The sequence below is a fragment of the Symphalangus syndactylus genome, chromosome X (genome assembly GCF_028878055.3).
Source record: "Symphalangus syndactylus isolate Jambi chromosome X, NHGRI_mSymSyn1-v2.1_pri, whole genome shotgun sequence".
NCBI classification, from domain to species: Eukaryota; Metazoa; Chordata; class Mammalia; order Primates; family Hylobatidae; genus Symphalangus; species Symphalangus syndactylus.
The window spans coordinates 133,313,485-133,326,814 of NC_072447.2; the positions used below are offsets into that span (position 1 = coordinate 133,313,485).

At 39.2% G+C, this 13,330-nt stretch overlaps 1 protein-coding gene across 2 annotated transcripts in view; it reads right to left on the minus strand.

Annotated features, from left to right (window-relative positions):
- The window catches only part of ZNF280C (zinc finger protein 280C), a 68,953-nt gene extending 59,295 nt beyond the window's left edge, over positions 1-9,658 (minus strand). Inside the window, exons 1-2 of one of the 2 annotated variants that reach the window (XM_055267830.2) lie at positions 9,480-9,658; positions 1,031-1,077 (exon numbers count right to left, since the gene is read on the minus strand). In XM_055267830.2, coding sequence (XP_055123805.1) covers positions 1,031-1,061 — 31 coding nt within the window. In that variant the 5' untranslated portion in view covers positions 1,062-1,077; positions 9,480-9,658. The remainder of the gene's footprint in view (positions 1-1,030; positions 1,078-9,479) is intronic. The other variant, XM_063634739.1, reaches the window with a different exon arrangement.
- Positions 9,659-13,330: the final 3,672 nt, after the last annotated feature.

The following is a 13,330-nucleotide window of genomic DNA, read 5'->3' on the forward strand; positions in this document are numbered from 1 at the left end:
ACCTCTTACTGCACTGACAGTCTATGCTATGCAATTCAAGATTTAATATATATGATCTCAAACTGCCTACTACTTCTTAGTGTGTCTTAATTATACATGTTCAACTCCAAAGTAAGCTCCTTGAGAGTGAAGAACATATTTTCTTTCTTTGTATTTCCTCCTACACACAGTAGTGTATTGGATATGTACATGATTATCTACGGGGTAAGAAACTAGGTAAAGCCATGCAATGCCAGATTTAAAGAAACAAGGGAGACTCATATATACTGATAATTAAAAAAATAATTTACATTATGTTGATACCATCGTGATATTATGGGAACAAATAAATAGGTCTTCCCTATTCTTTTAAACTGAGTACTGCCATTGTTAATTTCAAGATATACTTCTGAGCAAAAATTTTTACAAGGCACATAATAGCATATATAGTATGATCTTATTTAGAAATTATTTTTTGTCTATGCATAGAAAAAAGTTTGTGATTATGTATACTAAACCTACAACAGTAGTTATCTCTGGGGATGAGAAGGAAACATTTCATATCTATTACTGACATGTTTACTGTATTTTTTTTAAATTAGGAATATGCATTACTTTAATAAATATTTGTTTTGGCCAGGCACAGTGGCTCACGCCTGTAATCCCAGCACTTTGGGAGGCCGAGGTGGGTGGATCACGAGGTCAGGAGACTGAGACCATCCTGGCTAACACAGTAAAACCCCGTCTCTACTAAAAACACAAAAAATTAGCTGGGCATGGTGGTGGGCGCCTGTAGTCCCAGCTACTCAGGAGGCTGAGGCAGGAGAATGGTGTGAACCCAGGAGGTGGAGCTTGCAGTGAGCCGAGATCATGCCACTGCACTCCAGCCTGGGCGACACAGTGAGACTGTCTCAAAAAAATAAAAATAAATAAATAAATAAATATTTGTTTTTAAGAAAATGTGCCCACTTCTGTCTCTAACCTTTTCTTTTGAAAGGTTTACAGTACAAAAATCATGCCTATTAGTATCAACTACAGCGGAAATACTTACTTTTCGGTTGAAAACGTTTGTCGTCATCCATGAAGTTGCAAGGTCACCTAAGTACGAACACATGACATCAATCAATGTTATGAGTCACTTTAAGTAACACCAAGTATTGAAACATGAAACCTGAGATCCAAAATCTTTGGGTCTAATTTTGATCTCCAGCACACTCACCATATGACTCCAGACAAGACAGTAAGCTAGGTCTCAGTTTTCCACCCTCTAAAATAAAGATGTCTACTACTAGTGTGGATTTTGTTAAATTAAATGCACACAAATTTAAGTCTTTTTCTCCTATAAAAGCCCACCTTTTGAGTTTGATATGTTTAATACACACAGGTAATTCATTTTCTGTAATTGGTTTATTCCCAAATGAATACATTTAACATATAGTTACATGTATTAAACATTTACTACTTGAAGAAATCGGAGTTATCAGATTACAAATAAACTTCAAAAGGGATCTTTATGCAAAAATGAGTAATTACCCTGTAATATATGTTTTAGTAAATCTGAATTCTGAAATGCTGACATTAATCTTTAACTGATTCCTATTCTTCACATTTCAGAAATATTATTACTATAAGAAAACACATACGTTTAGATATTTTTAGTTTTTCGAATCAACTCTGAACCGAAAAGTAACAGAAAAGTAATTGGATAAATTGCATAATAAAACAATTCATTATTAAGTAACTGTTCATTGCCTTTTGTGCTCAGGGTACTGTGCTAGGTTCTAGGGAAAATATAAAGATGAATAAGCCATAGTCCTTGCCTTCAGAAGTTTACAATCTGTCTACAGTTCTTCGGGCTTTTCAAAAAGCTGTTACATTAAACATTATCAAAAAAAATTTGAATTGCTTTCTAAAACAGGAATTTGTATCCTGAGTTCTTGTGCACTGCACATACCATATATTCTACATACAGAATACACACTTTTAAAATACTATTTCAGTTATAAAACAAAAAAGGTAAAAATCGGACATCAGAAATCTAAAGTAGGATATACAGAGCTAATTCAGTCTCCACGTTTGTCTTTATCTTCCAACTGGCAAAAGCAAACTCCCTAATTCCAAATTATTTGGACGAAATTAGAGCAAAGCGGAAAATATTACTTTAACTCCAGAAGAAGTTACTTGTATAAATGTTTGTATTTCTACTACAAGAGTCTCTAGTGAATTCTGTAATTCAGTAAATGTCCCTAGTTTTGAGGTCTGACTTGAATATCCTACTTTAGATTTCTGATGTCCGATTTTTACCTTTTTTGTTTTATAACTGAAATAGTATTTAAAAAGTGTTTATTCTGTATGTAGAATATATGGTATGTGCAGTGCACGAGAACTCAAGATACAAATGTTTGAATAATCTCTTTAAACTCAACTACTTGGATAGTTAGTGCTTGTTCCTAAATTAGAATTAAGGTAATACATATGTCACGCAGATAAATACATGACAATTCTTGCTCAACATTAAGGATCTATTGCTACCAAGAGCATAGAATTTTTTAAAGTCACAATTGCACAGTATATGAGACTCATACAACACTTTTTTTTTTAATTTTTATTTTTTAGAGACAAGGTCTCGCTATGTTGCCCAGGCTGGAGTGCCGTGGCTATTCACAAGCACGACTGATCATCACATACCACAGCCTTGAACTCTTGGGCTCAAGCGATCCCCCCAAGTAACTGGGACTACAGGTGAACATCACTGTGCCTGGCTTAACACTTTAATTAAATGATCATATAAAATATTTATTGGCATAACCATCCTAAAATGATTACTAAATGTACAAGTGTCTATATAAACAAGTCATATTTACTGCCTATGGCTATAGAGATAGCTTTTGAGGCCCAATGCAGCCACCAAAGAGTCTCAATTGGTATGCTCATAAACGCTCTAAAAAGTCAGAAATCTTTAGATGCCATTAGAGCCATAACTTCAGTCCAAAGCTGTGCTATCCAATGAGGTAACCACTAGCCACATGTGGCTACTTCAACTTAATTAAAAAATAAAAATCCAGCTCCTCAGTCACTCTAGCCATATTTCAAGTGCTCAAAAGCCACAAGTGGTTAGCGGCTACTGTAGTGGATGATGCAGCTATGGAATTTCTATGGGACAACACGTCAAAAGAATGTTACCATACTTAGTTCCAGTTTTTAAAATAAACAAATACATACAACTTCATGGATTCCTTTGGGGAAGGATTGCAGCCTTCTAAAACTATCACAAAAACCCCTAAAGTCACTACATCAGAATTTTGGTGGCAAGGGAAGGAACTGTATGGGGGATTAAGTCAGCTGTCAGAGAAATGGAATATCCAGCAAAGATATGCAGTGGGCATCTCAGAGCTCCTATAACAGCAACTCCAGAGGGTCTCTAGGTTCTGCAACTCAGAGTTGGCATCAAAATAGGCACAAGAGGAAAGAATGCTCCATATTTCAGCTACTGATTCAGGTGGAGATACTATACCCATGTTTAATACACCGTTCTTCTGGGGGAAAAAAATGAATTCTGAGTAACTGACTCAGGAAACACCTACTGAACACAACCCATTCATTTTTTTGAAAACTGCCTGTATAAATAGTTATAATTCCTATTTAGTTATTTTTTGGTTTCAGCTTTTATGTATCTAAAATTCAACTATGTTTTATAAGAGTTTATTCCACAAAAAGTTAAAAATAGATTAACATAGTTAAAATGGTAAATAGTATATGTATTTTGCCACAATAAAAAACATTTAAATAGTTAATGGATGTCACTTTACACCCACTAGGATGGCTAGAATTAAAAGACAGATAATCACAAGTGTTGGCAAGGATGTAGAGAAACTGGAACCCTCATACACTGCTGGTGGGAATGTGAAATGGTACAGCCACTATGGAAAACACTTTGGCAGTTCCTCACAAAGTTAAACAGAGTTATCACATGACCTAGCAATTACACTCCTAGAGACAGACAATTGAAAACATATGTCCACACAAAAATTTGCACACAAATGTTCACAGTGGCATTATTCACAATAGCCAAAAAGTGGAAACAACTCAAATACCCATCAACTCAGGAATGGACAAACAAAATGTGATATATCCATACAACTGAACACTACTTGGTAATAAAAAGGAATGAAGCACTGATACATGTTACAATAGGAATGGGCCTTGAGAACATTATACTAAGTGAAGGAAGACAGTCAAAAAGACCACATATTGTATGATTTCATTCATATCAAATGTCTAGAAATGGCAAATCCATAGACAGAAAGTAGAGTAGTGGCTGCATATGGTTGGGAGGGTTGGTGGGAAATGGGAGTGACTGTTAATGGGTACAGGGTTTCTTACTGGGGTGATGAAAATGTTCTAAAATTAACTGTGGTGCTAGCTGCACAACTGTGAATATATTAAAACGACTGAATTGCACACTTCAAATGAGTAAATTGTATGCGATATGAATTGTATCTCAATAATGCTATTAAGAAAATAATAAGGCCAGGTGCGGTGGCTTACTCCTGTAATCCCAGCACTTTGGGAGGCAGAGGCGGGTGGACTGCAAGGTCAGGAGTTCAAGACCAGCCTGACCAACATGGTGAAACCCAGTCTCTACTAAAAATATAAAAATTAGCTGGGCGTGGTGGCGCGTGCCTGTAATCTCAGCTACTCAGGAGGCTGAGGCAGGAGAATGGCTTGAACCCGAGAGGTGGAGGCTGCAGTGAGCCGAGATCGCACCACTGCACTCCAGCCTGGGAGACAGAGTGAGACATCATCTCAAAAAAAAAAAAAAAAAAAGAAAGAAAATAATCAGCTGGTAGGATATAAGCTTGGGAGTGATGTAAAGAAAAAGTACCAAAGAACCTAACAAAGATAGCAAAGCTGTAAGATTCTGGAGTGGAGAAAGGGAGAGTAGGTAAACATTCAAGTCCTGATGATACCATTTAAATACCTGAAGCTAACCATGCCTGAAGCAAATTATCCACAACAGCTTTTCAGTTAAGAGAGAAAATAATTATTCATTTTTGGTTTAATCTACTTTGAGCTAGGTTTCTGGCAACTGTGTTTAAGACTACTAATAAACTCATCAATGGATTACCCCATTTTTCAAACCAGGGTCAACAGACCTCTCAGGAAAATAGATATATTCCAGGTTGTGCAAGAGAGCTCTATAACAATATAATTCTCTTTTTGTTTTGCGATCTAACTTTTGCTATCTAAAAAAATTAATATAAGCCTGCTCTGGGGATTCCCTGGGTGACCACCTTATATACCTAAATGACGCATTTGCACTAAATGAAGGGCAATGACAGTATGGTTAGCTACAGAAATGAAGGTACTGAAAGGGTTCAAATAAAAAACCTTGCTATTATTTATATATAAGCAGGGAATATATTATATATATAGTATATATAAGTAGGTATGAAAAACTCAATAGAAGTAGGCAGTGACTCAGCAAAATACTCATTCAATATATGAAAGCTGATTCAAATGGCAATGGTTTTGTAGTTTCACTTGACTGCTTTGTTTTATGGTTGTGTAAGAACTCTGAGAATGTTTCAAACATTTTAAGTTCAGGGGTGTCTGTGAAATGTTTTTCTTATACCAAGAATTGGTATAGTACTCAAATCCAAGAAAACTGGATTATATCTTGGTTCCTTAGACAATTTCACTGGCATCTCAATGATTCAAACTTTCAAAGTAGGTTTTGGGAACAAATTAGACACAATTCAGAAAGAAAACAGAGGCTCTTCATATTTTCTTTGTCCAAGTTTTTATACTATGCAAATTATCTTTTTTTCTGAAAGTCTGAACACATGAAGTCCAGGTACATTTTGAGAAGACATTTAATAACTTTATTATTTTATCCTAATTTATTCGTTTTCAACTTTTGTCTCTGTTAATTGTCATACTTCATTTATTTGTAGAAAATAGCTGGTTTATGCTAAGATTTAAAACTCACTAGCATAATACTTTGCGAAGTTTGCCTATATTTTAAAACATTTTATGTCAGCTTTGGGATAGGGCACTATAATAAAATATACTTCTACAAAGAAGTTTTACATTATACTCAGGGTATAGACTTTATAGGCATACACTTTTATTATAATTCATATGTAAAAGATATAATATGGAGAAAAGACTAATGTACAATTACTGGCCTTTCGAAGCCAATCTGTAAATATTTTATGTAAGTTTCATAAGATATTCTATGATCACTAATTCCTAAAGTAACCTCAAGAAGTATGTATTATTAATCAATTTGCTTTTTATAGGAGTAAAACTTATCCACCAGGGAAAATGTAAGTAAGTGCATTGACGGGAACACTGGACATAGGGGCTGAAAACCTGAGTGGGAATTTCTGGTCTACCACTTCCTGGCTGCCAAATCTGTAAGTATAATCAACCTCTGTAAGCCTTAGTTTTTCTATCTGTAAAACGAAAACAGTAATACCTTCCTTGCAGCACTACTGTGAACATTAAATAAAGCACGTGAAATATTCCTAAACAGTACTTTGCACTATTTTTCTCAACTTCTCCTTCCTTACCTGAAGTCATACCGTAAATTGATGAATACAAGCACTTAAAGAAAACAAATCTAGTTCACATGAAGAGCTCAATTAAAATCATATCATAAATAAACTGCATCACATCAGTAGTTCTCAAACTCTTTTATCCCAGGATTTCTTTTCACTTAAAACTTAACGAGAACCCCAATGAGCTTTATGTTTATATGGACAATATGTGTTGATATTTCTCATATTAGAAATTGAAACTGAGACAGATTTCAAATGTTTTTATTTAAAATATTTATAAGACCATTACAAGTTAATAAAAATACTTTTAATGAGAATAACTTTTAAAAAACAAATCTAATGAGAAAAGTAATATTGATTTACATTTTTGCAAATGTCTTTTAATATTTATCTTAATAAAAAGCAGCTGGATTCTCTTAGTCTCTGGGGAAAAACATTGTATGATCTCACATGTGGAATCTAAACAACTTTATCTCATAGAAACAGAGAGTAGAAAGATGGTTACCAGAGACTTGGGAGTTCGGGGTGGGACAGATGGGGAAAAGATGTTGATCCAAGAGTACAAAGTTTAATTAGGCTGGAGGAATAAGTGTTATTTATCTATTGCACTACAAGGTGACCACAGCTAATACTAATAATGTATTGTATATTTCAAAATTGCTAAAATAATTTCTAACATTCTCATAACAAAATGATAAATTGTAAGGTGATGGCTATGTTAGCCTCTTTCCATAATGTATACATATCAAAACATCACATTGTACCCCATAAATACGCACAATTATCATTTGCCAATACAAAGTTAAAAAGGAAACAAAAAAATGAAAAAAAAAATACTCCTTAAAAGAAAACCACTTTGCAGCAAATGAATAAAGTCTAGACAAACACTCTACTTTCAGGGGTCATTTCTACAGTTCATTACTAGTGATGTTTCTCTGAATGTGCAGAGCACTGGGAAAAAAAAGTCTAGACATATATATTTGATTCAAATTACTGAAGAAGGCTGGGCATGGAGGCTCACTCCTGTAATCCCAGCACTTTGGGAGGCCGAGGTGGGTGGATCACGAGGTCAGGCGTTCCAGACCAGCCTGGCCAACATAGTGAAACCCCATCTCTACTAAAATTACAAAAATTAGCCGGACGTGGTGGCAGAGGCCTGTAACCCCAGCTGCTCGGGAGGCTGAGGTAGGAGTATCGGTCGAACCCGGGAGGCACAGGTTGCAGTGAGCTGAGATCGCGCCACTGCACTCCAGCCTGGGCGACAGTGCGAGACTGCGTCTCAAAACAACAACAACAAAAATTACTGAGGAAATCAAATCTTTTTGAATCACTACTTAAGACAAACTCACTGAAAACCAAGTAGCTGAGATTTGGAGTTATTCAACCTAAGAACTTTTTCAATAGGATATTCTTCAACTCTTCAACATGCTTAGAAATAATATTAAAGTATGAAAAAGTTGAAAAAAAATGAAGCCTTAAAAATAAAAATACAAAGGAAAAAGGAACTGAATAATACTTCTTAAAATTTTTAAGTGAGCCTCCTTGCTTATTCTCCGTGACCACCTCACTCTCACAAAAAGTGAGACACAATATAGCAAATTGAACACTGAATGAGGGTCAGAAAGCCTAGGTTTAAGAATTGGTTCCATCACTTCCTAGGCACATGACCTCGGTAAAGTTCTGTCCTTGAGGCTGTTTCCTCATCTTCAAACAGTTCTATCAACACCCTACAGCCCATCTCAAAAGGGGTGCTACCAATGAAATACACAAATGCAAGATACGATTATAATGGAATGTGTACGGCTGTAGAAACATCAAAGGTACACAGCCCTAATTTTACAAGCAAATCAGTGCCTTTGTAGGCTCAATGAAGTTTCCGCGTAAGGAGATTAAGTTTGCACAGTAACCCCCAAACCAGGACACCTCACAAATACTAAGATGAGACTTTTGCAGTTTAAAACTCTACTTCTAGGTTCCAATTTTATGTTTAGGGGCACTAAAAGACATTACAACTCATAGTCCAAACCTGAAAACAATAGTAAAAAAAATTTAAGGTCGCAGATTTAAAAAATCTCCACAAAACTAACAAATCTTTCCAAACAAAGAGAATCCCCTGGATGAAGGTCTCCCGTGCTTGCAGAAGCTGGTTCACTTGACAATTTCCTCTCGAATTTCTCCTTAAAAAAGCATTAAAACCTGAGAGAAGTTGAGAGGAACTCCCTCCATCTCTAGAGCAGGAGTATACCTCAGCCTAATTTTTTCCATCTCTTTAAGTAAAACCTGCAAACCTCCTAGTTAGAATATAGTGTATTTAACTCCACGTTTCTCCTCAGGGCTCTTATCCTCTAGACAATAACGGAATGGAGCACGATTCCTGTGACAGAGAAGGGAAGTCCCTTTGACCAGAACAAGGCTGTGGGCATGGAATGACCGGTCCTGTGTGGGGGGAACCTGGGCAGAAAGAGGGGGTCACAGGATCTCTGATGCCTGAAAGTTCGGAATCCCCTCAAGTCTCTTTTCGTTTGACTGAAGAGACTTGAGGGTGGGCGGGTCTCCGTCAAACATCAGTATCAACCGTACAAAAGACGAAAGGGAGCTGCCTCCAGAATGAAAAACCCAAACCGAGTTGGAAACAGACCGGCAGGACTCAGGAGGTGAGAAGGCTGCCGCAGCTGCCGCGGCCCGCGAAACCACGGGCCGCCAGGCTCTACCTCCAGAAAACCCTCCCCCTTCAGGGCCCGGCGCAAGATGGTGGCCCACCAACTACCACGCCGCCAAGCCTGTCCCCTCCCCCGCACCCCCGTGGATCCGCACCCGCATAGAGACCCTCAGCCAGACACCCTCAGAACCGCCCTCTGGGGAAGGCTGCCTCGGCCGCGCGGGAGAGCTGCTGCCTGCTTCCGCGCGGCACAGGCGGGGGCGGGGGCCGCTTACCGAGAGCAGAGCAGATCGGTCTGACTGGGGTTCGTATAAGGAGGAGGAGAAAGAGGAGGAGGAAAGGGAGGAGCGCGAAAAACCTCGGGCGACAGCCTCAGCAACAGCGACTCCCCCGGAGACTTCCAGCGCGGAACCGGCGCCTCAGCACGGCGCAGGAGTATATAACTGCGCGCGCTGCCTCATGGGTAGAGGCCAACTCCACCCCCTGAACATCCGGGGCCTTTTAGCCGCCCACGGACGGCTGGTACTTACATGTGCAGCTACTTTACTTACCGTCGAAGGCGGCGGAGGAAGTGAAATTGACCAGCGTGGATGCAGCTCTTCTAAGCAAACGCTCCATTTAACCTGGAGTTGTCATCCCAAAAAATACGTTGTACCTGACTACAGAGAAACATGAATTCCGGGTCTTCCCTGTGTGTGAGGGCTAAAGACACGAGTTAAAAAAAAATATATATATATATATATATATTTTTGTACTTGAAACACGTCTCAAAATACTAGTTATTTTTACCACATTTTGTTTTAAACATATGGTTTTGCCTGTCTCTGTGTTATTTCTAATTGCCATATAGATGCCTATAGTAGTTACAAAAATGCTAAGGAAAAATACATTTACGGCTGGGTTCGGTGGCTCACACCTGTGATTCCAGCACTTTGGGAGGCTGAGGTGGGTGGATCACCTGGGGTGAAGAGTTTGAGACCACTTACCTTTCCTCCTCACCTTTCTCCTCCTCCTTATCGGAACCCCAGTCAGCCTGACCAACATAGTGAAACCCCATCTTTCCTAAAAATACAAAATCAGCTGGGTGTGGTGGCACATGCCTGTAATCCCAGCTACTTGGGAGGCTGAAGTGGGAGAATCACTGGAACTTGTAAATACGTTTACAAGAAAAACACTTGCCAAAATACTGCTTACAGAAACATTTTCTAGACATTGTGCTTTGAACTGTAAAAGTTTCTTCTCCCAACTTTCTCCACAAGGTTTATAGCAGTACTGGTTCATCTCTCTTTTTTTTTTTTTTTTTTGAGACGGAGTTTCGCTCTTGTTGTCCAGGCTGGAGTCCAATGGCGTGATCTCGGCTCACCACAACCTCTGCTTCCCGGGTTCAAGCGATTCTCCTGCCTCAGTCTCCTGCGTAGCTGGGATTACAGGCATGTGCCACCACACCCAGCTAATTTTGTACTTTTAGTGGAGACGGGGTTTCTCCATGTTGGTCAGGCTGCTCTCAAACTCCCCACCTCAGGTGATCTGCCTGCCTCGGCCTCCCAAAGTGCTGAGATTAACAAGTGTGAGCCACCACGGCTGGCCCAATTCATCTCTTAAGAATTGCCCAGACTGAAAATACTGTGTGGCTCACGTAACACACACATAAATCCAGTCACTGAATCCTACCATTTTTTTTATTTGAGCTAGTTTTTTCTTTCTTCTCTATACAGCTATTTGCTTCTGACCCTGAAAATAAGCTTTACAGGAAAAGACAGGGAATAATCAAAATAAACAAAAAAGTGAGAAGTCTCAAAATCTTGGAGCATGCATAGTTGGTCCCTGCTTCCGGTCAGGGTGATAAGAAAGTCCGGGCACCTTTTCCTTTGATGCCAGCAGGAAATTTAAAACTAGCAAATCTACAGCCGGCATGACTCTGTTTTTGGCTGTAGTGGGAAATTTAAAACTTGTAATTCTCCAGCCTGCCTCCTTCTTTGGCATTGGTGGGAAATTTAAAACTGGCAACAAAAATTGGTGCAGTTGAGAAATTTAAAACTTGCAAATCTACAGCCTGTGCGGCATTTTCACCAGCCCCACTTCCTAGATGCTATAAAGGCCCATCCAACTTCCTCTGCCTCTCTCAAAGCAGTCCAGACCTGTTTGCAGCACCCACCCCTCCCTCACTTACCCCCACTAGTCCCCAGGGTAATAAAATTTCTCTCCAATTCTCTTGGCATATCTAGTGTCACGAGTGTCCACATCCAACCTAAAATTAGGAGGAGGAATGGTCAAACTGCCTCAGCAGGATGACCAGAAAACACTTGTACACCCAAATTTCAATCTAACTTATTCTTTTTTTCGTGAAAAATACAGCCAAGAAGACCAGCGGGCTCTGGTCAGTTGACTGCAGACTCTGGTCAGCAAATTTTCTATCAAGATGAAAATTTGAGAAACTAAACAATAACAATAATTAAAAGGATGTCTGGTGAGAATGGAATTAACACATGGGAAATTGTTTGGGTGATTTTTAACTGTTCTTAAAACTCTTCCCCAGGCTTGTAGAAAACCACTCTATTTTGGTTCTCTTGACTAGCTGGCCGTATGTTCTTTTTTATTTTTCAGCACTTCCAGTAAATGAGGGCTTACTCCTGTATAGGTTTTTCTGACAATTTTAAAAATTGAGACAAATTTACATGAAAAAAATCTACCATTTTGAAGTGTACAATAGAGTGATTTCTTATATATATTTACAGTATTGTGCAACCATCACTGCTATCTAATTCCAGAACATTTTCATTACCTCCCACCAAAAAACCTGCAAACCTATTAGTAGCCACTCCTAATTTCCTCTTATTTGTATCCTCTGACCAATCATTAATTAACTTTTTGTATCTATAGATTTGCCTATTCTGGATATCACGTATAAATGCAATCATACAGTATGTAGTTTTTCATGTCTAGCTTCTTTCATTCACTATAATGTTTCTGAAGTAGGTTCATCCATGTTGTAGCACATATCAATTCGTTCTTTTCTCTCTTTCTCCTTCCCTCCCTCCGTCCCTTCCTTCCTTCCTTCCTTCCTTCCTTCCTTCCTTCCTTCCTTCCTTCCTTTCCAGATGGCCTCTGGCTCTGGCTCTCAGGCTGGAGTGCAGTGGGGCGATTTCCACTCATGGCAACCTCCGCCTCCCAGGTTCAAGCAATTCTCCTGCCTCAGCCTCCTGAGTTGCTGAGATTACAGGGTCCTGCAACCGCGCCAAGCTAATTTTTGTATTTTTAGTAGAGATGGGGCTTCACCATGTTGGCCAGGCTAGTCTTGAACTCCTGACCTCAAGTGATCCACCCGCCTCAACCTTCCAAAATGTTGGGATTACAGGCGTGAGCCACTGCACCCGGGCCACTTCATTTCTTTCTATTATTGCATGATATTTCATTGTACAAACATATCACTTTCTGTTTATCCATTCTTCAGTTGATGGACGTTTGGGTTGTTTCCGCTTTTGGGCTGTTATAAATAATGTAGCCATGAATATCGGTGTATTAGTCTGTTCTCACACTGCTCTTAAGATATTACCTGAGATTGGGTGATTTATATACAAAGGAGGTTTAATTGACTCACAATTCCGCATGGCTGGGAAAGCCTCATGAAACTTATACCATGGAGGAAGAGGAAGCAGCCACCCTCTTTGCGAGGTGGCAGGAGAGAGAAAGAGTGTGTGTAGGAGGAAATGTCAAACACTTATAAAACCATCAGATCTTGTGAGAACTCACTCATTATCATGAGAACAGCATGGGAGAAACTGCCCCTATGATCTAATCACCTCCCACCAGGTCTCTCCCTCAAAACCTGGGGATTACAATTCAAGATGAGATTTGGGTGGGGACACAAAGTCTAACCATATCAATTGGTGTACAAGAATTTTTTTTTTTTGAGACAGAGTTTCACTCTTGTTGCCCAGGCTGGAGTGCAGTGGCATGATCTTGGCTCACTGCAACCTCTGCCTCCTGGGTTCAAGCGATTCTCCTGCCTCAGCCTCCTGAGTAGCTGGGATTACAGGCACCCACCACCACGCTCGGCTAATTTTTTGTATTTTTAGTAGAGACGGGGTTTCAACATGTTGGCCAGGCTGGTCTCGAACTCCTGACC